The sequence below is a fragment of the Anabrus simplex genome, chromosome 3 (assembly GCF_040414725.1).
Source record: "Anabrus simplex isolate iqAnaSimp1 chromosome 3, ASM4041472v1, whole genome shotgun sequence".
Lineage (NCBI taxonomy): Eukaryota > Metazoa > Arthropoda > Insecta > Orthoptera > Tettigoniidae > Anabrus > Anabrus simplex.
This window is the reverse complement of record NC_090267.1, coordinates 335,007,352-335,034,579: the sequence shown is the minus strand read 5'-3', so window position 1 is coordinate 335,034,579 and position 27,228 is coordinate 335,007,352. Positions and strand designations below refer to the sequence as shown.

Genomic DNA, 27,228 nt, shown 5'->3' with positions numbered 1-27,228 from the left:
GTCGGGGATTTTAACCTTCATTGGTTAATTCCAATGGCCCGGGGGCTGGGTGTTTGTGCTGTCCCCAACATCCCTGCAACTCACACACCACACACAACACTATCCTCCACCACAATAACATGCAGTTCCCTACACATGGCAGATGCCGCCCACCCTCATCGGAGGGTCTGACTTACAAGGGCTGCACTTGGCTAGAAATAGCCACACGAAATTATTATTATTATTATGACTAGGAGCCGGATTGTTATGAAATGACATATTTTATTCCTTTACTTGTAAAGCACTGAAAAGGAATTGTGTTGACAAATTGTGGTTCTGATATTGTTATACTTGGGTTTCATCTTACATATTCTTAGTAATATTGTACATATGTGAAGAATGTAACATTGTTGTACATATAAACAATATTAACTTTATATCAAAAATTAAGTTCCCAGAAGGAAACCATAATTTAGCAGTCCAACTGATGAGCCCACTGCTACACTGGGGTGAAATGCTCATAAGTTCACAATTGAAAAGGCCTAAAAAGCTTAAATGTTTTAAATATTATATAGCAACTCTTATTCATTTAATTTTCAGGGAAACAGGAAATTAGTTGCAACAATAAATTATATGTGATAAAATTCATCTTCTGTTCCATATTGACTTAATATACCAGTAGTTAAAAATTCTTAGCAAGTATTTACATATATTGTCCACCTATTCAATACAAAATATTTCAGTACGAAAATACTATAATAAATTGTGCAAAATACACCCCGACTTATAGTGCACCCCACTTGGTGGCCATAGTCATTAAGGCGTCAAGTCTATATGGTCTGACGTCGTGGTTAGCCAGTTCCAGTGCCTTTGGTTGAAAAAAGTTTCACAGTCAGAATGTTGGCTGCCAGGGTAGGAGAGGTATGAAATGGCATATGGCTTTTAGTGCTGGGAGTGCCCAAGGACAAGTTCGGCTTGCCAGATGCAGGTCTTTCGATTTGACGCCCGTAGAGACCTGCGTGTTGTGGTGAGGATGAAATGATGATGAAGATGACACATACACCCAGCCCCCGTGCCAGCGAAATTAACCAATTAAGGTTAAAATTCCAGACCCTGCTGGTAATCAAACCCAAGACCCCTGTGACCAAAGGCCAGCATGCTAACCATTTAGCCATGGAGCTGGACGTAGGAGAGGTGATGACATATAATTTTTAATCACTAGATAGCATGTCAGAATCTTGGATTCAGTTCCAAACCTCTCCTCCGTGTTAATATGGAGTGAGGGCATATGACGCTGTTGATGGTGATTGTTCTGTGAGATTGAGATGTTAAGCCTTGAGCAGGCCCCTTCGTGCTATTCGACAGGAGTAGGCTCTGTGCCCGCACCGGGTTTCACCCTCTCCATTCCTACTACCATATATCACGTCTTTCATTTCAACTCGTTAATTCCTCTGATGAGGTTCATGTCAGAAAGGGCATCTGGTCTTAAAAATCACTCAACATCTCACTTCATATCTGGCGTCATAGGGAAACGGGACAAGGGTTGGATAAGTCTCTGTGATTTACAGTGCATGGCATTCTTTTAAAAAAATTTGAAGCATTTTGATTATGCCTTTAATTTCATCATATAATAAGTAACAATACTCGCTGTCAAAATTGGAGAACACTAGATTGATTGATTGATTGATTGATTGATTGATTGATTCATTGATTCATTGATTATGACCTCCAATACAAAACTCTTTATCATATCATGAAGTATTATGTCGAAGGATGGACACCGAGTATTTAACACAGTTTGTTTGTCCAACCTTTGTCCCGTTTCCCTACGGGATCGGGCATGAGGTGAGATGAATCTGTCGTGGCAGGTTTTTATGACCAGATGCCCTTCCTGACATCAACCTCATCAGAGGAGTTAATGAGATGAAATGAATGACGTGATATATGATAGTAGGGAGAGGGTGAAACCCAGTGCCGGCACATAGCCTACTCCTGTCGAATAGCACCAAGGGGTCTGCTCAAGGCTTAATGTCCCCATCCGACAGATGAATCAACATCAACAGCGTCATATGCCCTCACTCCATATGAGCACTGCGGAGAGGTTTGTAATTGAATCCAGGCTTTTGGCACACAATCTAGTGATTAGAAATTGTATACCACCACCTCCCCTACACTGCTGGCCAACATTCTGATAGTGAAAATATTTTCGACCAACGGGACTCAAACCGGCTAACCTTGGTGTCAGATCGTTTAAACTTCAGCACCTTAACGATCATGGTCACCAGGCATGCCGAGTATTTAACACAGTGGACCCTCAATAAACCAACCACTGGCCTTTGAGCTGTTAATGTATTGCAGAATATTCACTGGGAAATTATGCAAAGTCTTGACCATTGCAAAACATAGGAAAGCAGCCTATTTCAGTCGCATCTTCTGAAATGCCAAATACAGCCTGATACAACTGATCATAGAAGGTAAGACAGAAGAGAAACATGGTTGTGGGCAGAGAAAATTATCCTAGGTGTGGAACATCAGGTGGTGTTTGACATGCAGTATACAACAACACTTGAAATAGGAAACTCAAAATGAGAAATATGACTCCATGATGGAAATTAACCTTGAAGAAGATGAAGATGATGATGATGATGATTGGCCAATCCCACAGTTTAGGAGTAGAGAACAAACTTACAAGCTCTTCAGTCTCTCAGGAACACAAATATAACACTTAGATCACTATAAAATACATGTAAAAATTACAATTATGAGTAGAAAAAAGGGGAGCCTAAATCCTGGGTTTGATTCCTGCTCAGGTCAGGGATTTTTATGTGGCCCCGAGGGAAGGCTCAAGGTTCACTCAGCCTGCATGGGAACAAGTGAGAAACTATCTGATGAAATAGTGACCCAAGTCTAGAAAAACAAGAATAACACCCAAGAGGATTCATCGTGCTGGCTGTAATGTTATGGGAGTATTATTATTATTATTATGATTATTATTATTATTTATTATTATTATTATGATCATCATCATCATCATCTTCTTCATCCATTCCCTTTTCCAGATTCTCTCTGGGTAGGGTAGTGTACCAAAGCCCTCCACATTACTCGATCTTTCCACCATTCCTCTTCTAGTACTTTACTGCTATTGACTCCTCTATTTGCAATACAGTCCACAACAGAGCTCCTCCATCTCATTCTAGGATGTCCCCTAGGCCTCTTTCCAGTCTCTGTATCCATGAATGTTCTCTCTGGTATTCTCTCTCCTGGTATTCTCATCATGTGTCCAAACCATTTTAGCTTTGCTATATCAATCTCTTCTTGAAGTTTACACACTCCCACGCTTCTTCCGTATTTCCTCATTTCATATTCTATCTCGTCTTGTCTTTCCCTGTATGCTCCTCAAGAACCTCACTTCAGCTGCTTGTATCTTACTTTGGTTCCGCTTAGTTTACGTCCAGGCTTATTATTGTTGTTATTATTATTATTATTATTATTATTATTATTATTATTATTATTATTATTAAACTTAATTTACTAAAAATGTACAGTTTTTGTAAGGTTTTGCTATTAGGAATTATATTTGTGAAATCTGCTTTCTATGGTTTATTGTAGCTATCACTTGAGACACTTCATTTTAAATTGTCTCAGATTGCTTAAGCTTCTAATTCAAGCTGGAATTGAGTACCAAGAATATATGGTAGACAGTGTGAATTAGTAATATATGGTACTATGTTGAACGGGAAGAAGCAAAAGTGATCATGTTGATCCTTAAGGGAACTCTGCCTGGAAGTGGGAGATATTTAAAATATATTCTCCCCTTTCTACTTTTCATCTAAATGTTTCCATCCCTCTTCACCTGCTTGATGAGGAAATAGGTAGAAGGAGAAGTTGATAGTGGATGAGTGCTCAGAAAGAACAGGTTCCCCAGTTGTCTGAGTTTGTCAGTGCCCCATATCAGCCAACCTTTAAAATAAAAAATCGGGGACACATCGCTTTTCCTACCATGGATGCCAAAATATCACACCGACAATGAATACAAAATACGAACCTTTCCTGAATTCATTAATACATGGAAACTGTTCTGAAAATGTTTTCAGGAAAACACAATTATATTTCTTTGCTACAATAAAACATAACATGCCTTATCGTAATGATAACCAATACAGTAAATTAAACCAACTTTACATAAAAAGTATCACTGTATCTGGCTCCATCACATGAACAAACACTTAATGCAGTTTTGTTTTAAAAAGTGATACTAACAGCTGATCACAACTGAACTCATTCAAGCCACACTGAACAACATCTTGAACACCACAAACACAACCACCGCAAGAAAGAAAGCATGGTGCAACACATGGAAGAAAAAAAGCACTACCAGATTTGGGCATCGCAATATTCACTTTTCATTTTAAAGCCACCAGTGAGAACAGGACTCCCAGCCTTATGGCAGCCAATAAGAGACACATATTCAACCTATCATAGCGACCAGTAAGAGAAGGACCTTCAGCCATTGAAGCAACATCCTGGAATGACAGGAGTTTCAAAACATATTTCAAGTTCTGCAGTCATAGACTTGAGATAATCAGGAGAAACAATGACTGATTAGGAGGTTGGAAAGCAATGCAAAAAAATACAGTGTGTTCTGCCTGAATCAGGGGAGTCTGCAGGTTTGTATTATACCATGTAGAGAAACTAACAATTCTTTTTTTTGAATGTCAAGGTGTCCAGCATTTTCAACTCTTTAGAAATTCAAGGTTATGTAATATTTCGTTGTGTATATAACATATTCCTGTCTATTTCTGTTGGGTGGTTCACTGTAATAACGTTTGGAACATAACTACGGTAGTTTGTCTGGATGTTATGAAACATTCTACTCATAAGGCCAATTGTACTGCAATAGCACTTTCTAGCCCAGTGAGCAAAGCAATGACAAACTACCTCGCTCTTCATCTTGCCTTGTATGCCTCAATATAGTGTCATCATTGGTCTTTGTGATTTTCCTGTAGTTGTGTAACCTTTATGAGCAGCCTCTACAGATTATAAATACAGTATACCTAATCATTTCTCTTATTTATCAGACAGACATTCAAAAGGCTATAAAATATGTACAACCTTCAGGTATTGTCATCTCTCAAGAGGAGAAATCCTTTCAGAAATACAATATGCTGATAGCTATTCATGTAATGAATATGGCTTCAACTACTGATGTGTCAGATTTTCTTGGTCTCCTGGCATGATGTGTTAATTTGGTATAAAGCAATTAGTGTTCAGATTTACTGTTGTTCTTGGGGAGCAAAATCCTTCCTAACTCCTCCAGAGGTTGCTCAATAGTCAGGTACAGGATGAGAGCACAGGCAGTGGATAACACTAAATCACCAATACTCAGCCATACCTACAACAACAGAAGATTCACTATGTACAGTACAGTATATTTCTTCAAATAGTAGTGAAATATTTTATACTTTATCTCAGCAAAGTAAATTTCCTTTGGAACATAATGGTTTAAACAGATATATGCTAAGGTGGTACAATGGTGTATAACAGAAGCATAGTCTAAATTCATAGTGACAGATGAAAATTACAACTTAAAATTAATAGGAAAATTCATAAATATGTGCATCCTTCTAGTTATTTTGCATGACTCACTGATATGGTCCTTAGCACAAACAGACTTGAGATGCATTGAAGATCTACCAGAGAAAAATGAAGTGCAAAATCTTGGGCATTACCTAGAAGCACAATAAGGCAGATGGAAGTGAGGAAAAGGATGGGAATTCAGGTTATGGTGACTTCAACGAATTATCTTAAATGGAAGTGAGCTGGATATATACAGTAGTAGGGAGAGATTTCAACAGATGGATACACAGACACACCCAAGGATTGAGCAAAGAGAAGTGGGAAGATAGAAGGCGAGGCCACAAGGGAGTCAGATGAGTTGAGGGTGATTTTCAGAAAACAGAGGTCAACAAAAGCAAACCAGAAAAATAAAAAAAAAAGGACAGAGAGACCTAGTCAAGAACGTTATAAGAAAGATAGATTAAAATCTCCCAGAATGCCTATGCAGGATTGTCCAAACTAGTCACTTGTTAACAGCTGAAAGAGGTCATTGCCCTATGTGGGATGTTCTAGGCTATTTCTATTCTAATTCTACTACAATATTAGAAACAAATTTTAGAGGCTTGTTAGTGTTTTTTTTCTTTCTTCAGCATTGACATCCAGCATTAGCCAAGGATCAAAATACTTTTTGCTGGGAGTCTTCAGACCAGCAGTCAAAATCTAAAATCTTAAGAAATTGTAATTTTTTTGTGTGTGGGGTTCTTTTTTTTTTCTCTTCCTCAAAGTGTAGCACTCAACTTGTTTTAAAGGACACTATTTTTGGTTAAACTGTCCTAACACATACATGACATCTGTTGTGAACTTCTTGCATTCAGAGTACTCTATATTGGATCTTCTTTGTTAATATCAATATAACTGCTAATTATTTTGCCAAAAGAAATGGAATAAATCCTAGTTTAGGAATCCATAACAAATTAACAAAATCTTATTTGCAATTAAATTGCTATTTCTTTGAATTATGCTTTCTCTATTTTTGTAAGTAAAAATTTTGTATTGAACTGTAAAATTAGAACTGCATAATCTACAATCACAACCTGAAGACTGAAAGAACAAAGTCAGTAATTTTGTCATTTTTATCGTCATAACATAATGGATGATAACATAGAAGAAAATAATTGGTACTTTTATGTAGTTATTAAATGATACAAAAAGTTCTGGTTATCGATTAACCATGATAATTTATGATAATTTAAAAAAAAAAGCTTAATGCAAGGTCTAAAGTAACAGCTGAAAGTACATACCAGAGAGACGTATGCTATATCTGCTGGAGCTCGTAAACCTCCAAAATGGAGCATTTGTACCATGGGATGTACCAGGAAAATACAATAAGACAGTCGACTGAGAGGAACTAGTGGTGGATATGACAATATCTTGTTGACAAAACCTGTAACAAAGTTGAATATTGCATTCAAACACCATTCACCCGGATGAAAATTATAAGCAATGACATAGATAGCGCTAATTGTAATTTTTTCATGAACCATTTAAAATTAGGTGACTATGATGGATATGGGAAATAAATATAGGTGGGTTAAAGACAATCAATCAGTCACTATTGATCTGCATTTAGGGCAGTCGCCCAGGTGGCAGATTCCCTATCTGTTGTTTTCCTAGCCTTTTCTTAAATGATCGCAAAGAAATTGGCAAATTATTGAACATTTCCCTTGGTAAGTTATTCCAATCCCTAACTCCCCTTCCTTTAAACGAATATTGTCCTCTTCAATTCCAACTTTATCTTCATATTGTGATCTTTCCTACTTTTAAAGACACCATTCAAACTTATTCGTCTACTGATGTCTTCCCACGCCATCTCTCCACTGACAGCTCGGAACATACCACTTAAAAATCAGATCAAAAATTAGATGTTGGCTTTTCAGGCGTTTGCTCTATTAACCAGCATTTCGTCTTAGGTCTGACACTAGACTCGTCAGAGTGGGATGTGTCAGACCCTACCCACTGATGCTGGGGTGTATGCAGGTGAACTTATCAGAAGCCTCTTATGTGGCACAGTCTGATAACTGCATACGGGAGATGAAACTCCACAATGGAATTAATGCCCGCCTAGCAATTCCAAATGGTAATTCTAAATTCCCATGGAGGGAATTAGATTTTTTTTTTTTTTTTTTTTTTTTTTTAGAGCAAACGCCTGAAAAGCCAACATCTAATTTTTGATCTGATTTTTGATATGCTCTATTCGTGGAAAAATATCTAATTCCCTCCATGGGAATTTAGAATTACCATTTGGAATTGCTAGGCGGGCATTAATTCCATTGTGGAGTTTCATCTCCCGTATGCAGTTATCAGACTGTGCCACATACGAGGCTTCTGATAAGTTCACCTGCATACACCCCAGCATCAGTGGGTAGGGTCTGACACATCCCACTCTGACGAGTCTAGTGTCAGACCTAAGACGAAATGCTGGTTAATAGAGCAAACGCCTGAAAAGACAACATCTAATTTTTGATCTGATTTTTGATATGCTCTATTGGTGGAAAAATATCGAATTCCCTCCATGGGAATTTAGAATTACCACATACCACTTAGTCGAGCAGCTCGTCTCCTTTCTCCCAAGTCTTCCCAGCCCAAACTTTGTAACATTTTTGTAACACTACTCTTTTGTCGGAAATCACCCAGAACAAATCGAGCTGCTTTTCTTTGGATTTTTTCCAGTTCTTGAATCAAGTAATCCTGGTGAGGGTCCCATACACTGGAACCATACTCTAGTTGGGGTCTTACCAGAGACTTGTATGCCCTCTCCTTTACATCTTTACTACAACCCCTAAATACCCTCATAACCATGTGCAGAGATCTGTACCCTTTATTAACAATCATATTTATGTGATTACCTCAATGAAGGTCTTTTAGTATATTTCGTATATTAACACCTAGGTACTTACAATGGTCCCCAACAGGAACTTTCATCCCATCAACACAGTAATTAGAACTGAGAGGACTTTTCCTATTTGTGAAACTCACAACCTGACTTTTAACCCTGTTTATCATCATACCATTGCCCACCGTCCATCTCACTACACTATCGAGGTCACCCTGCAGCCACTCACAATCTTGTAACTTATTTATTACTCTGTACAGAATAACATAATCTGCAAACAGCCTTATCTGATTCCACTTCTTAACACATGTCATTGATATATATAAAAGAAAACATAAAGGTCCAATAATACTGCCTTGAGGAATTCCTCTCTTAATTATTACAGGGTCAGATAAAGCTTTGCCTACTCTAATTCTCTGAGTTCTATTTTCTAGAAATGTAGCCACCCATTCATTCACTCTTTTTTCTAGTCCAATAGCACTCATTTTTGCCAGTAGTCTTCCATGATCTACCCTATCAAATGCCTTAGATAGATCAATTGCAATACAGTCCATTTGGCTTCCTGAATCCAGGATATCTGCTATATCTTGCCAAAATCCTACAAGCTGAGCTTCAGTGGAATAACCTTTCCTAAACCCAAACTGCCTTTTGTCAAACCAGTTATTAATTTTGCAAACATTTCTAATATAATCAGAAAGAATGCTTCCCCAAAGCTTACACGTAATGCATGTCAAACTGACTGGCCTGTAATTTTCAGCTTTATGTCTATCACCCTTTCCTTTATACACAGGGGCTACTATAGCAACTCTCCCATTCATTTGGTATAGCTCCTTCAACCAAACAATAATCAAATAAGTATTTCAGATATGATCCCCAGAAATCTTATCAATTCCAGCTGCTTTTCTAGTTTTCAACTTTTGTATCTTACTGTAAATGTCATTATCATAGGTAAATTTTAATACTTCTTTAGTATTAGTCACATCCCCTATCTGGACATCATCCTTGTAACCAACAATCTTTACATACTGCTGACTGAATACCTCTGCCTTTTGAAGATCCTCGCATACACACTCCCCTTGTTCATTAATGATTCCTGGAATGTCCTTCTTTGAACCTGTTTCTGCCTTAAAGTACCTATACATACCCTTCCATTTTTCACTAAAATTTGTATGACCACCAATTATGCTTGCCATTATGTTATCCTTAGCTGACTTCTTTGCTAGATTCAATTTCCTAGTAAGTTCCTTCAATTTCTCCTTACTTCCATAAGCATTTCTAACTCTATTTCATTCCAAACTGCACTTCCTTCTTAGTCTCTTTACTTCTCTGTTATAATATAGTGGATCTTTACCATTCCTTACCACCTTTAAAGGTACAAACCTATGTTCACATTCCTCAACACCGGGCGAGTTGGCCGTGCGCGTAGAGGCGCGCTGCTGTGAGCTTGCATCCGGGAGATAGTAGGTTCGAATCCCACTATCGGCAGCCCTGAAGATGGTTTTCTGTGGTTTCCCATTTTCACACCAGGCAAATGCTGGGGCTGTACCTTAATTAAGGCCACGGCCGCTTCCTTCCAACTCCTAGGCCTTTCCTATCCCATCGTCGCCATAAGACTTATCTGTGTCAGTGCGACGTAAAGCCCCTAGCAAAAAAAAAAAAAAAAAAATTCCTCAACAATTGCTTTAAACCCATCCCAGAGTCTGTTTACATTTTTATTTACCATTTTCCAGCGATCATAGTTACTTTTTAAAAACTCCCTCATGCCTGTTTTATCAGCCATATGGTACTGCCTAATGGTCCTAATTTTAATACCTTCCTTTCTTTCACATTTATTTTTAACTACGACAAAAACAGCTTCGTGATCACTAATACCATCTATTACTTCGGTTTCTCTGTAGAGCTCATCTGGTTTTATCAGCACCACATCCAAAATATTCTTTCCTCTAGTTGGTTCCATCACTTTCTGAATCAGGTGCCCTTCCCATATTAACTTATTTGCCATTTGTTGTTCATGCTTCCTGTCGTTCACATTACCTTCCCAATTGACATTTGGTAAATTGAGATCACCCGCTACAATCACGTACCTTTCCTTATCGTTTCCCACATAGCTGATTATCTTATCAAATAATTCTGAATCAGCATCAGCGCTACCCTTTCCCAGTCTGTATACTCCAAAGACATCAAGTTGCCTATTATCTTTAGAGATGAGCCTTACATCCAGAATTTCATGTTTTTCATCCTTAACGTTTTCGTAGCTTACAAATTCTTCTTTCACCAGAATGAATACTCCCCCTCCTACCATTCCTATCCTATCTCTATGATACACAATCCAGTTCCGTGAGAATATTTCTGCATCCATTATATCATTTCTCAGCCATGATTCAACTCCTATTACAATATGTGGTAAGTATATATCTATTAAATTACTTAAATGTAGAGAAAGATCCCAATTGGTTAACGTAAGTAATCGAAGGGAACAAATAAGTGATCAAGTCATTTACATAAAAGTCTGCCTCTGTGGTGTAGTGGTTAATGTGATTAGCTGCCACCCCCGGAAGACCGGGTTCGATTCTCAGCTCTGCCATGAAATTTGAAAAGTGGTATGAGGGTTGGAACAGGGTCCACTCAGCCTCAGAAGGTCAACTGAATAGAGGTGGGTTCATTCCCACCTTAGCCATCCTCGAAGTGGTTTTCCATGACTTCTCGCTTCTCCTCCAGACAAATGCTGGGACGGAACCTAACTTACAGCCACGGCCGCTTCCCTCCTTCTTCCTTGTCTATCCTTTCCAATCTTCCCATCCCTCCACAAGGCCCTTGTTGAGCATAGCAGATGAGGCCACGTGGGTGAGGTACTGGTCATCCTTCCCAGTTCTATACACCGACTCAGTGTGTCTAGACATCCCACTCAATGCACTCTGTGTGACATCCGGCTATGCATCCAAGAATACACAAGTGCAGGCACAATGTGTCAACATCATAGATGTGTTTTCTCTTAGTGGAATTTCACAGGATTTACATGAGCCTAGGTCTGCAGTTAGTGATATCATTATGAAATGGAAACATCAGGGAAGCACTGAACACCATCACTACTCTAGTGGGCCTAAGAAATTAACTAAAGGGGACTGCTGAACTCTAAAGCATACTGTACGAACTAATCATCAGACATCCTTGTTAGCTATTGCAAAGAACTTCCATTGCAGGTCAGGGAGAGAAGTCAATGACAGAACGATCCATCAAGAGGCAACAGGGTTGCGCTGCTGCCCAGAAGCCACTGGTCACATGAACAATAATAATGTTATTTGCTTTAGGTCCCACTAATTACTTTTTAAGGTCTTCGGAGACGCCGAGGTGCCAGAATTTAGTCCCGCAGGATTTCTTTTATGTGTCAGTAAATCTACCGACACGGGGCTGTCGTATTTGAGCACCTTCAAATACCACCGGACTGAGTCAGGATCGAACCTGCCAAGTTGGGGTTAGAAGGCCAGCGCCTTAACCGTCTGAGCCACTCAGCCCGCCATCATTAGTCTGTGGATCAGTGGTAGGTTTTATAGAGTGATGATTCGTGGTATATGCTATGGCCTGCAGAAAGCCATGTGGGGACCTGGTGAATGCCTGCAAAAGGTATCCAAGTACATTGTGGCAGCAGTGAAATTTGGTAGAGGTGGTGTGATGGTCTGCAGATGTTTTTCCTGGTTTGGGCTCAGACCATTAATTCTGATTGATGGCACAATGAATGCAGGTGTTTATGAAAACATTTTAGACAGTAAAATGCTTCCTACACTGCAGCAACAGTTTGCAATCATACCTTTTCCATATCAGCATGATAATGCTCCTGTCCACAAAGCAAGGGCCATTGCATCCTGGTCTGGAGAAAATCAAGTGGATGAGCTGTACTAGTGTGCTGAAAGCTTTGACTTGAACCCCATTGAACTGAGTGGGCTTTTCTTTTCTTTCTTTACTCGGCTAGTTGGCCATGCAGTTAGGGGCACGCAGCTGTGAGCTTGCATCCGGGAGATAGTGGGTTCGAACCCCATTGTCGGTAGCCCTCAAGATGGTTTTCATGGTTTCTCATTTTTACACCAGGCAAATGCTGAGGCTGTACCTTAATTAAGGCCACAGCCACTTTCTTCCCACTCCTAGTCCTTTCCTGTCCCATCGTTGGCATGAGACTTGTCTGTGTTGGTGTGACATAAAACCAATTTCTTTCTTTCTTTCTTTCTTTCTTTCTTTCTTTCTTTCTTTCTTTCTTTCTTTCTTTTCCTTCAAAGGCAAAATTAAATTCTATTTAATTTTGAAAAAAATTGTAATGATTGATGACTTGGTTAGAAGACATTAACATTGCAGATAACAGTCTCCAAAATAGATATTTAAATTTATTTTCCTTTGAATTGAAATTTTGAAATGTTTAATTAACACATTCATTTACAGATGCAGTATAATAATAATAATAATAATAATAATAATAATAATAATAATAATATTTGTCATTATACTATACGACTGAATTTTCATCCCACACTACAGGACATGATAGCCAAGTGGCATATTCATTGGCTTCTCATCAAGATGGCCACTGTTGGAAACCCTGCCAATGTATGTTCAATTTTTAAAATAAAAACTCATATTCCTGTGGCTCAATTCCCATGTTATATTGGAAGTCCCATGGCTATGATCATGACATCAACAGCTACATAAAACTACACGTGTGCTTTCTTCATCCAGCAATCTCTGCTGTATGTTTAATGCACATTAGTAATCTACAACACTTTTGTAATCTTTTACTTGTAAGGAATCCTAAAATGAACCAAGCTCTCATGGGAATAAATGACCTGGTTAAGTAATAGAAAAGATGTCAGCCTTAAATACTCGCCTCCATTTCCTGTAGTACAGACCATCATGATGAAGGCAATTCCCACTGAGAACAGAGGGCGATGAAGTCCAGCATAGGTAGCAGACATTAAAGGAGTAATACTCCCACTGTATTGGTAGAAAAAATAGCCACAGGCAGTGACAGCAAACTGTACGAAGAGCATCAGAGGCCAACCTAGGTAAAGAATATGCTAGAAGAACAAGCACAAAACACAGTATAGTAGTAGCTAACTAAATAGGGACAAACATGTTTTGGATAATTACCCTCTTTAAAATATACCAAAATTCTTGTTTAACAAGGCCTAAATCAAACCTTGATTTATCCTATGTTCTCAACATCTAAAGATAGTAAAGAACATTTACTCTTGGCTGACTCTTGTATTAACTCGATTACATTTACTAGAACAGACTGTGAATGAAAAACAAAATGCAGGTATGTAACAAACTGGTTAAGAGGAGGAGTAACTTAACTCTGTCAAAGACATTACTTACAGCTGAAAGAATAATATTATTGTTCTAGTTTTTATGCTTTGGTAGCATTCTACTCTGATTGCGTACTTTGTATCCTTACCTACGAAGGTTACCTTCACCTGGTTTGGCATATTTTAGAATATTGTACCTCTACTCTAGATAAATGCTTGTTTTCCTAGTCTTTTTTCCCAATTACTTGGGATTGGTACGACATACTGATTAAGTCCAGTTTTATGGCTGGATGGCTTTCCTGAAGTCAAGCCTACGTGGAGGGATGTATTCACTATTTCCAAGGTGGTTCCTAATGTGGTGTGTTGTGTTTAGGGTGACCAGACATCCTTTTTTAACAGGATTGTTGCTTGTTTTAGTGCCTGTCCCATTATCCCAACAAAAACTTAACAGGACCTTGTCTACATTGACTGGAGATAAAAATAATATTTACAACATCTAAAATCTGAAATTCCAATTGTGCATCACACTGTTGCCAATTTACATTAACTATTTAGTTTATTCTTTTATTTATCAGGCAAGTATCTCATGAAAACCAAAGACATTATCATTTTAAAAACTCATTTTCAAAATGTTCCTGGTAATGAATTACATGAAATTCTGTTGCAAAACATTAAGGTTTTGAAGGACGTACAGTATATTCAGTACATGAATTCAAGAATGTGACTAACTTGGCTGAAATAGTTTTCCTGCCATCCACATCTTAATAGCTTGGTAAATAATGTTCCAGTTATTATGTGAATAAGATATTGTTTAAATTGTTGTAGAATTACTTATTTGTGGTATTAACAATTTTTTTCTGCACTTGGGAGAATTATGTTTTAACATGTCACCGACTTTATGAAATCACTTGATTGGATTATTCAAGAAAAGTGCCCCCTATTTTTCTGATCCTTGATTTGGTTACCCTAGTTTCATTTGAATGAAGGGGTATGTATTTAGTAAAACACTAGCACTGAGTTCCCAACCAAGGGAATTTTTAAAATTCCAGCTACAATCCTTGGCCCAGCTGAAAATCGAAACAGAGGTCCTCTGAAACAAAGACCACTATACTGGTGTAGATGAACTTTGCTTGTGACTACATAATTATTTTTTTTTAAACTATATCTTTAATAATTTTTAATACATAGAAGGGAAAACATTTTTCTCATAAACCTCAGACAGTCACGACACAAAGTATAGCGGTAGTGAAGTCTGGAATATTTAAAAATGTCAGTGCTTTAGGCAAAATAGATTGATGATGGAGCATATTATTGCAATACACAATACTCCAGGGATACGTCAGTGTGTCCAGGATTCAATGCGATGGCGAGTTGACGCATCTATCAATGCTAATGGATGGCATTTTGAACATTTCTTGTAGGAAAGAGTTTCATGTGGTATGCTGATACATTCACTTCCTGTGTATTTACTATATGTATATATACATTTATTCAGAGAGAGAAACACTTCCCTCATCAGGAGGGTGCCCATGAGGACAAAGTATACTAAATACATTTATGACTATATAAACGAATTCTTAGTACGGAAGGAGCCTTTCAAGGTTTGGAGGACCTTTTTTTGACGACGACTCTGATAGTTTGAATCTTGAGTGGGAATCTTCAAAGAACTTAGGAATTGTTCCTCTTGCACCGATCATGAGGCCTATAACCTCGATGTTATCCAGTTCGAATTCATGTCTGTAGAAGGGGATAATTGGTTTGTAGGTGTCTTTCTTTACCTCGTGTACTTCACTGGGGTGGTTAGCGTGCGATTCAGACCGAACTGTAGGATTAATAATATACCCATTGTTGTTATTTTAAAGGCTACCATATTGATCCTACTGGTACTGCCATTCTCCGACAATCCATGGACCTTTTTGTGCACTGTGTAACCAGCGTCTCACAATGACTGAGCGATGGAGCTTCGTATGACATGGTGTCTAGCAAGATGAAAGGTTTCGCCAAAGGAACAGTATCCCTATTCATGAGAAAGGGTTTCTTTCTCATTGTGACAGTGCCGACAACAGTTGTTGTCCTGCGACCTGCCTTGCATGGCTCAAACGGCTTTCTCATTGTGGCAATGCCGACAACAGTTGTTGTCCTGCGACCTGCCTTGCATGGCTCAAACGGCTGATATTTTCATGGTCATCTTTAGAGCATCACGCCAGTCACTGCAAGACAGGCCATCATGATGTGTTCTCCAACTGTTTGCTGAAAGGTTTTCTTTAAATAAGATAACCTCTTTTCCCTTTTGAGGAAGCTGACACCAGTTTTAGAATTCCTGATCTCTCAGTAATTGTCTTATTTTCTTGGAATCCAAAACACCTTTCTTGGAATTTAATAAGCTGACGCAAGGTGAAATGTGCAGGTTTTGTAGGCATTTGTTACTCTCCTCAGAGAGATTCCTACTTCCCAAAATGTAAGGGTTGCCATTTATTTGTAGGGTAACTAGGACACTAATCTGTTGCAGGATGGCTTCCCACTGTGATTGGAAAAGTCCTAGACTTTTGAACTTCCGCGCGCGCGCGCGCGCGTGCGCGTGTGTGTGTGTGTGTGTTTTGTTTCTTTTTTTTTTTTTTTAAGACAGGCATTTGGCCATCAGTAAGCTGACCTATAGATATGTTAATAGACACTGATTTAGACATATTGATGAAGCCTATCTCTCTCTGAATCTTCTCATTGCTGTCTCAGTCAGGTCTAGTGCAAAAACTTTGTCTTACCAACAACAGTGTCTTTGGCAAATCCAATACCGTGAGAGGCTTCAAACTTTCTATGAGTGGAAACCCATATTCCCTAGCTATTGACTCCTCTGAGAGTTCATTCAGAATAGAGTCCATTGCAATATTATAATGTGCAGGTGACAATGGCGAACCTTCGACTCTTATAGCATCGATACATCGACAATGAGTTCTAACGTGGAAATAAAGCGTTTCCGGACCCGTGTCCACATAATATACTTTCTTCTTATACGTGTGAGGAATGTGTCCTGAAAGTTTGACCGTACCTTATTGTTACAGCCTGTGTAATGGAAGCATTTATTCAGATCTTCCAGCATTTGTAAAACAGTTATATCTTCTCGTGAGAAGATGAGAAACTTTCTCTGTGAAAATGAAAATTTGAGTAATTCAAGTATAACAAGACATGATGTTTAAAAAAAAACTGATTCTTATTTACCTTTGGTAGAGTTGGTTTATTTCCTTTCATGCTGTACAGCCAATAAGCAAGCACCATACCAACAATGTAGGGACCAGCTCGACAGTAAGCAGGGAGATACGTTGCGAGGTAGGTGGGGTCTTCCATCGAGTGACCCAGGGTCCTGAAGATAAGAAAAAAATATTTAAAAATACATTGTACAATAACAGACAACATATAAATTAAACAATTGAATTGAAACTAGGCTGAGTGGTTTATGAGAAAACTGTCCCAATTCAAGGTACAGAAAGTATAATGATGTTGATATCACTGAAAGAGCTGTTTAGCATCTAGTTCGCACATACAATATCAGCTGCTAATGGATAACCTTGTCCATGGAAAATTTTCCCTTCCGGTGGTGTGATAAATTTCTGCCTTTGAATAGGAAGGTGATCTATAGGGACATTCTTTCTGGTTATTACATTCAACATCTTTGCAAAATAAAAAATAAAGTTATCAACCACGGAATGTTTCCTGAAATAATCTCCTGGCAGTACAAGGCAATTCTATAAGACACAAGTATGAATCTCAAATAAACATGTTGTGGAATAGATTTTAGCCATTGCTTCCTTGGTACACTATACAGTATTTATATTGAACTTGTGTGTTTGACAGACTGAAAAGCTGTAGCAGCTGATATTGTATGTGTGAACCAGACACTATACAGCACTTTTAATGACATCAACATCATTATACCTTCCGTACCATGAATTGGGATAGATTTAACTGAGTCTACGCTGGAAGGTATGGCTTCCTTCTTAACAAATTACTTTGAAAAAAGAAAGTCATTTCAGAAAAAGTTGAATATAACACTTTTTTACCTACACAATACACCCATAAAGTTTTTACAGTGACTTAGAAATTAACTGCATATCTTAACTAATACTCACTCTGGATCAGGTATGATGGTAGGGTCTAGGCCCTGTATATAGGTGATAAGTGCAGGGATGGCAACAGATACAGCCAGGAGACTACCCAGCACCCAAGCTGCAACTCTTCGAGACTTCACAAGTAGTAAAGCCACCAGCGGAGTCAGCATGAAGAGCTGAGTGTCACATGCCAGGTACCAGGAGGGGTCAATGCACTAAAACAGATATAATTTACACTCAAGATACGATACCTGTAACAATCGTTATAGAACAACACACTTTGTAAAACATCTTACCATTACCACTGGCTTCTACCAGGTTGAATAATAAGAGCTGGAGCCTAAAATTGATATAACAGAATAAAAGAATATTTCCAAGACAAGGAGACTGAATCAGAAGAAACAAAGCAGGTGATTGTGATGGTGATGGTTACTGTTTCTAAAAATAATAGTTTTGCATCCTACTGTGAAATTTTGTCCTTGAAAAGTTCTTTTAAGTGCCACTAAGTCTATTGACATAATGCAGCAGTAGTGTAGCCAGGATTGGTCGATAGGGGAAGGGGGGAGGGGGAAGGTTATAGTTACAAAATATAGAACACAACGAAGGTGCTTGCGCATGCGTAGTGCGAACATGCAAGACTTGTCATTACAAGGACACTGATACAAGTGAATTATGTTGATATTCAGATTACAGTACACTATAAAATCTTACAATAAAATACAGAACATTAACAATACAATCAAGGTCAACAGTTTTTCAGCGAATGGTATGTTCAGTTTTCAATACGAAGTCCAACTTTTGAGACTTCTTAGAAAATTGATTCAAGAGATCTGTTGGTTCTACAATTATGTCTCTGAATGTTTATTTTGTTTATTCTATATTATCAGTTTGTGTTTATTTTCTTTTTGTAAAATTTCCATAGGTGGTCTAACCCTCAGTATCTCCCCCCCTCCAACTATGCCACTGTAATGCAGATGTATTTGAGCTTCTTTGTATACTACTGGACTAAACCAGGATCAAACCTGCCAACCCAGGCTACTCAGCCTGGCAGTTATCACTTTCAAAAGAGATACACTGATAGTCATTCTCTCTAAACACTTTCAATTAAAGAAAAGAAAGAAGCCCCACCCTCTGAAGAATGAAAGTAGCAGAAAGAGAAGGGCCACGAATGGCAAATTAAACCCCAGGCCTCACAAATCTGATGATGTCAGGGTCAGAAGAGAACAAACGCCCACCATGGGATGTTGATTAGGAAAGGTGAAATTGAGAAACCTGTCTGTAGGCTATTTATAACCTAAAAAAGTGTAACACCATCACTACCACCTAACATGACACCAAAGTGTAACACCATCACTACCACCTGACATGACACCAAAGTGTAACACCATCACTACCACCTGACATGACACCAAAGTGAAAACTAGTCTCAGGTGGTAGAAAGGAAATTACATGCAGACAAATACCTGGCCTTTTAAAACATATACCGGCAAATACAGTAGAGACAATACGCGACACTTACGGATTTCTCCTTGCTAAAATGGGAGACAATTCGACGGTGGCGCTCCTAGTGTCTTGACCTGAACAAATCGCGCAAAATTCAAATAACAATGGAAATGTATATACGGAAATGGATAAATAAATTACATCCAGAAAGAAAGTGTTATTGAGATATTAACTTCGAAGTTGCTAAAGCAATTCTGGATAAATGACTGAAGAATTATTTAAAAGGTTATTATTCAAAGACTGAAATTGGACACATAAACAAGATATGAAATGGGCTGCTGTGAAATGGCTTGAACTTTAATTTATGCATTACTTTTTTAGCTTTAGCATTCCTGCCTGAACTTTTACGGTTGGATTTGTCTTTTTTCTCATTTAAAAAACATTTTATCATCACATTAAGACACTTCTCAATAAAAATATCAGCACATTCCTTACACACATGATGCAATGAATTAACAAATAAAATCTGGACAATTTTCCTCTTAATATGAAGCCTACTAACAGAAAGAAAATCTATAAGATCCCGGCTTTAATCTGAGAAGAGGGATAAAAGAAAGAAAAGTATGAAAATGTTGTCGATAGTGATGCTTTAAGGAATATTTACGTACAATTAGAGCAAACATGTAATACCCTTGGCTGTATTGTTGACGATTTCTAAAGTTGCTGGCCTGGAAATGATCTGAACAGATCTTATAATTCTTATATAAGCGTAATGCCCCTTCTTTCTTGTACACCTTATCCAAATCGCTTCTGTCACATTTCAAAACCCACAGATCACACCAACAACACATCGGTATTGAAGGTTAACTGCTGCACTATAGAATAAAATATGCGTATTACATTTTATACCAGTTAAAATATGGGTCGAGCAGGTCAGAAGATTACGAAGTACTATAAAAATCTCTGTCACTTGAAGAATATATATGCAAACACAATATTACTTACATGTTCTTGTCACGAGGGAACCTGAAGAACGACCGTGCATTTTTCTCTACTTCGTAATTACTGCAGCCAAACACAGAACATACCTTTCCCCTCATGTTGAGAGGAGATATCAAGGAATGACACATGCTACTATTTAATTACATCAACTCACTGAAAACGCATAAATAACACCAAAAACTTCACACAAAAATACACATGCTCTTATGAGAGAATCAGTACTGTTCAGGTCTATCCGCTAGAGTGAGCTCCAATAGCTGTCCCTCGATATCTCGCTCAGTGTCGCGTATTGTCTCTACTGTATTTGATACCGGTAATCAATTCATGGATTACAGCTGCAGAAAAAAAAAAATTGTACAAATCTGCTCCAGGATATGCTAATCTGAACCATTGAGCATCAGCTCCAGAAAAATTTGGTATTTCCATCTAGGTATGCTGCCATGAAACTGCTTCTCACTGAGGTGTTAAAGTAGGAAGTCCAATGAATGTTTCATAGTATAACCCAAGATATACCATTAAAATTGTTGAACATTCTGGTAGTATCGTAGTGTGGGGAGCACTTAGCAGCATTTATAGTGAGGAAAGGCTATATTTCTACTCAAAGAATGTCACCAAGAGTGGGAATAGGTAACTTTACATTTTTTAATATTATTTGCTGAATTTTTGGCATATTTATCAGTGTCACCACTTTGTGCATGGTGGTGCCCCTGCCTACATAATAATGGTGGTTCAGTGACAATCATATACCTGTTTTACATTGGTAAGAACAATATAAAATGAGCAGGAATAAGTACCAACATAGTTTGGGATGTGTGGGATTTGGTTAATGAGGCACAAGAGAAGTTTAAGGGAGCAGTGATTGATATTGGTGGGATACTGCATAGGAGGGATAGAGAATGGAGGGTGATCAGGGATTTAAATGAAACTGTGAAGTGGGTATGTGGGAAACTGAATGATATTTGTAGATCTTAATGGATGGGTGGGAGATTGGGATCTATGCTCAGATGGCATTCACTTGAACAGTGTGGGTGTATAAGTTAGGGGGTTTGTTTAGAAAAGTTATAGGGAGTTATATCCAGGGAAAAGGGGTGGACAAGAGAGCAGTAATGAGAGCACAGGGAGCTGGAAGTTGAGTTAAACTTTAGATATATTGTAAAGGAATATAATTAATTTAATAGATACCGGTATACAGTATATTTAACAGGTATTGTAACAGGATTTGAATCATGACTGAGAAATACTCTGGATGCAGGCATTTTCTCCCAGGACTGGAGTGTTTATCATAGAGAAAGGATAGAATCAAAAGAAGGGTGAGTATTCATACTGATGAAAGAAGAATTTGTAAGCAATGTAAAAGTTAAGGATGAAAAATAGGAAATTCTAGGTGTAAAGCTCATCTCTAAAGAAAATTAGCAACATGATGTTTTTGGGGTGTGCAGACCTGGAAGAAGCAATGATGATGTTGAATTATTTGATAAGAATAAGAATATAATGTTATGTGGAGAATGACACAGAAAGGAATGTAATTATAGTGGGTGATCTTAGTTTACCAGATGTTAACCGGGAAGGTAATGAGAATGACAGAATGCACAACCAATAAATGGAGAATAAGTTAATCTGGGAAGGACAGGTGAATCAGAAAGCAATGGAACTAACTAGAGGGAAGAATATTTTAATCATTGTGGTGATAAAACCAGGTGAGCTCTATAGAGAAACTGAAGTGACAGATGGTATAAGTTATTACGAAGCTGTTTCAGCTGTAGTTAAAAATAAATGTGATAGGTAGGAAGGTAGTAAAAGTAGGACTATTAAGCAGTACCATATGGTTAATAAGATAGGCATGAGGGAGTTCTTAAAAAATAATAAGAAAATTGTAAATAAAAATATAAACAGTCTAAGGGTTGGGTTTAAAATAATTGTAGAGGAGTGTGAATAAAAGGTAATGCACTTTTGAAAGTTCCATTATACTGAAACAGAGAAATTAAAGAGTTAAGCAGGAGGTGCAGGTAGAAAGAAATGGAGTCAGGAATGGTTGTGGAAGTAAGGGAAGAGTAAAGGAACTTGCTAGGAAATTGAATTTAGCAAAAAAGTTAGCTAAGGATAAAATGATAAGCATTATTAGCAGTCATATGCATTTTAGTGAAAAGTGGTAGGCAGAAATAGGTTCTAGGAATTAAAATGGCCAAGGGGAGTGTATACATGAGGATTTATAAAAGGCAGAAGTATTTATTCAGCAGGACTGCTAAGATAGTTGGACATCAGAAAAATACTGTCAAAGTACTAAATTTATTGATTTGGTTGATTACGACCCCTTATGATCATGTGTGACTTATTCAGCTCAGCTTTATCTTCCCAGTACCTCTTCATTCTCTCACTCTTCCTGTTTCTCTCTGCTTTCGTGATCTGAATCTTGATCCTAGTGTCGGTTCATTTGTGACTTTCCACCAGTCTCCTGCAGCTGGACCTATCCTGTACTGCCATCTGTGAATTTTTCCATTATGCCAACTGACTTCCAATCCTTCCCAACGTCCTTCATCCAGTTATTTCCTTTCTCTTCCATCCTCATCAGGTGCCCAACAAATCCCACCTTCTTTTCTGTACACTTTGAATTTTGGTGTCCCATATTTCTCTCAAGATCTTTGTTTTCTTCATTTCCAGCAGTATACAAACTCTCTTGACCAATGTCTGACTATCCATTGTTTTCCCTTTCCTATGTGCACGTTCCATTATCTTGAGCCCATAAATTTGTTCCGTGCAGTTTCTTCCCTTCCTGAAACTGATGTAGTATTCTCTTATGCTCGGCTCAAGCTATTCTTCCACCCTGTTCAGTCTGTGCCATCATCCCTTGATAAAAGACTGCTAATGTGCATTGTCACTGATGGTCAATATTTTGAGTTCATAATAGAAAAGAAAAATTTTGTGCGATGTTCGCTAATTGAGGATCTCCTTCTCAAACATCCCCTGATTCATTTTCATCCATTGTTTTTTAATGATAGTTACACCTACAATCTGCTAACGATTACCTAAGTTGGTGCAGAGAATCAGAATAATGGCTTTACCACACAAAGAGAAAATCTCTTTGCCTAGAGCATCTCTAACTTGCATTAAAGTCATAAAAATTAAACAGACAATACTGTATTTGATCCTGTAACCAGTCTGCTTGGACCATTACCAATAAGGTCTATCTTGGAAATTATTAATTTACTTTAAAGGAACTGTTTAGTTTTGCTGTGTTGTTTTCATTTCTCCTCAACTCTCATGTGCTGAATTCTCAAAACAGAGACAAAGCTTTAGTTACATTCCTTTGTAACCAACACTGTTTATTTCGAAAGTACAAACCACACTTTCCAGTCTTTAGTTCACCTGTCATAAAAGCATTGCAAACTCAAGGAGTACATCATCACTTGGTATTTACGAGTCATGCTTGTAGGTACAGTACCAGTTGTGTGGCTGCGATCTCAACAAGGAAGCAGCTTGTGTGTCAACATGACTTTGCTCCAGCAAATGGTCTGATGCAGCAAGACCAGCACTTGCTCTCAGCCCCAAAAAATGACAAATTGAAATATTATTGATATTTCAAAAAGTGATTGTCCAATATATGAATTAATTACATGCCTGAGTTTGTAACAGAAATTACTGTAGATCCATTTAAAAAAACAAAGTTGGTACTGATATCTCCATTATTAATAATCCTTTGGTATAACATGGAACAATGTTCTGCAAACCCCTTAGTACCAAGTAAACCGAGCTCGATAGCTGCAGTCGCTTAAGTGCAGCCCGTATCCAGTATTCGGGAGATAGTAGGTTCGAATCTCACTGTCGGCAGCCCTGAAAATGGTTTTCCGTGCTTTCCTATTTTCACACCAGGCAAATGCTGGGGCTGTACCTTAATTAAGGCCACGGCCGCTTCCTTCCCACTCCTAGCCCTTTCCCGTCCCATCATCACCATAAGACCTCTCTGTGTCGGTGCAATGTAAAGCAACTAGCAAAAAAAAAAAAAAAAAGAAAAAAAAAGTACCAAGTAAGAATATAGAAACAGAATATTCATATCTTCAATTGACTAGAACTTATTTTGGTGTAACCTCTTAGGTGAATAACTGTATAGTGAAAGTAAATGAAATGGCAACAACAACAACAACAACAGCCACATTTAAAAAAAAAAAAAGAAAAAAAAACAGCAATAACAGGGATCTCCTTCAACTGAGAATGAGTAAAAAGACATACTTACTGGTCTGTCAGTGTGTATGTAGTTGTTGATATACAGAAGGTTAGTCCACCAGTTGTTCTGGCAGTTGTCTCTCTCACGACCAACCTTGTCCTTCCAAAGTGGACCTGATGATAGCCCATACAGTGCAAAGGCATGCATGGCTATAACAACTGCATATGCTGGAGTCAGTCTGCACATTTAAAACATTCCTCCAATTACAAGAGTACACAAATGTTTAGAGCAAAGCAACCAATAAGACCTCACTAGCTCACAGGTAGGTCTCTGGTGTATCATATTTGTGACCACTTCCATGAACCAGGCTATTCTCTTTCATCTTAGTTATATGAAGTCTGTTGATGGCCTTTTTGGTCTTATTGAAGCAAAAAATCATTAAACAGGCATTACTGGTAGCAGTAATAATTGTATTACGGGGAAATGTAATTTGGCAACTAGCCCCTTTCAGTCTAACCAGAAGAGAAAAAGAAAGGCGAGTATGCTGACCTTTTAGACAATGAGCTGGAGGAAAGGTGTTACTGTTTATGTGTTTATATAAACCATATTTTAGACAAACACTTTAAGGGAAGCTATCATTTTCTTCATAATTAGAAAAGAATCACAAATGAGGAGCGTCTGTTCAAAATGTGCTATTTCCACTTCAAGAAAAAATTCAGTATTTCATCCACATGCATTATAGTAGTTGAATATTATCAAATGCCATGAGCAATCCAGACCAGAAAGATGTTGAACCATACCCAATAATGGGTACGTTGCATGAGCCTTTTATTATATTTTTCCTTGCATCTTACCTCAAGTTCCTTATGCCTGTTGCTCACGGTAAAATTTTCTGTCAAATTCATTGTACAATAATTTAATTTTATAAAATTTCTGTTGCTCATGGTCAAATTCTAGTTTTATAAAACATTTGATAAAACTTTTCATAAAATAGGACATGTTCTATTCCGTAAAATTAATTTTACGAAACGAACCAATCAGCAAAGCTGACATCACGATGATGTTGGCGCTACGTCGTGAGAAGATTGTGAAGCTCGATTGTAAACAAACACTTGTTTCTAAAATGGCAGGATCCGGGTGGACTAAGGAAGCCGTTAGTGTTTTACTGATGAATACCAGAAATATCCTTGTTTGTACGAAGTTAAAACACCACTTTACCACAACAGAAATGCAAAAAGAGAGGCAGAAAACACAATCGCCGAATCCCTATATGAATGCTGGTCTTCTAACCTCAACTAATTTTCGACCAAGGACAGCAATCCATTTAACTTACCTTCTTCTCTTCTTTTGATCCAATCCCGAGTCCAGCATTTCCTGGCATTTCTTGTCTTCCTTTTTACCACTGTACAAACACTATAGAGCATGAGTGGAGAGTCATGAAAAATGAAGTCAGTAGGGCTGCTGAAGAAATGTTAGGAAGGAAGAAAAGATCAACTAAGAATCAGTGGATAACTCAGGAGATACTAGACCTGATTGATGAACGACGAAAATACAAGAATGCTAGAAATGAAGAGGGCAGAAAAGAATACAGGCGATTAAAGAATTAAGTGGATAGAAAGTGCAAGGTAGCTAAGGAAGAATGGCTGAAGGAGAAGTGCAAGGATGTCGAAGGTTGTATGGTCCTGGGAAAGGTAGATGCTGCATATAGGAAAATCAAGGAAACCTTTGGAGAAAGGAAATCTAGGTGTATGAATATTAAGAGCTCAGATGGAAAGCCACTTCTAGGGAAAGAAGACAAAGAAGAAAGATGGCAGGAGCATATCCAACAGTTGTATCAAGGTAAAGATGTAGATAATTTGGTTCTGGAACATGAAGATGCTGTTGATGCTGATGAAATGGGAGACCCAATTTTGAGGTCAGAGTTTGACAGAGCTGTGAGTGACCTCAATAGGAAGAAGGCACCTGGAATTGATGACATTCCCTCTGAATTACTGACTGCCTTAGGAGAAACCAGCATGGCAAGGTTATTTCATTTAGTGTGCAAGATGTATGAGACAGGAGAAGTCCCATCCGATTTTCGGAAAAATGTTGTTATACCTATTCCCAAGAAAGCTGGTGCTGACAGGTGTGAAAACTACCGCACTATTAGTTTAGTATCTCATGCCTGCAAAATTTTAACACGTATTATTTACAGAAGAATGGAAAAACAAGTTGAAGCTGAGTTGGGAGAAGATCAATTTGGCTTCAGAAGAAATGTAGGAACACATGAAGCAATCCTGACTTTACGTTTGATCTTCGAGGATCGAATCAAGAAGGACAAGCCCACGTACATGGCATTTGTAGATCTAGAAAAGGCATTCGATAATGTTGATTGGACCAAGCTATTTATGATTCTGAAGATGATGGGGATCAGATACCGAGAACGAAGAATTATCTACAATCTGTATAAAAATCAGTCTGCAGTGATAAGAATCGAGGGCTTTGAAAAAGAAGCAGCAATCCAGAAAGGAGTGAGGCAAGGCTGCAGTTTGTCCCCTCTCCTTTTCAATGTTTACATAGAACAGGCAGTAAAGGAAATCAAAGAGAAATTTGGAAAGGGAATCACAGTCCAAGGAGGGAAATCAAAACCTTGAGATTTGCCGATGATATTGTTATTTTATCTGAGACTGCAGAAGATCTCGAGAAGTTGCTGAATGGTATGGATGAAGTCTTGGGTAAGGAGTACAAGATGAAAATAAATAAGTCCAAAACAAAAGTAATGGAGTACAGTCGAACGAAGGCAGGTGATGTAGGAAATATTAGATT

General features: G+C 38.0%; 1 protein-coding gene across 1 annotated transcript in view; it reads right to left on the bottom strand.

The window, feature by feature from the left end:
* Positions 1-5,239: 5,239 nt before the first annotated feature.
* The window catches only part of LOC136866801 (nose resistant to fluoxetine protein 6-like), a 71,020-nt gene continuing 49,031 nt past the window's right edge, over positions 5,240-27,228 (bottom strand). The window contains exons 7-13 of the mRNA XM_067143907.2: positions 24,493-24,661; positions 17,841-18,034; positions 16,933-17,074; positions 16,763-16,858; positions 13,299-13,488; positions 6,837-6,979; positions 5,240-5,371 (exon numbers count right to left, since the gene is read on the bottom strand). Coding sequence (XP_067000008.2) covers positions 5,240-5,371; positions 6,837-6,979; positions 13,299-13,488; positions 16,763-16,858; positions 16,933-17,074; positions 17,841-18,034; positions 24,493-24,661 — 1,066 coding nt within the window. The remainder of the gene's footprint in view (positions 5,372-6,836; positions 6,980-13,298; positions 13,489-16,762; positions 16,859-16,932; positions 17,075-17,840; positions 18,035-24,492; positions 24,662-27,228) is intronic.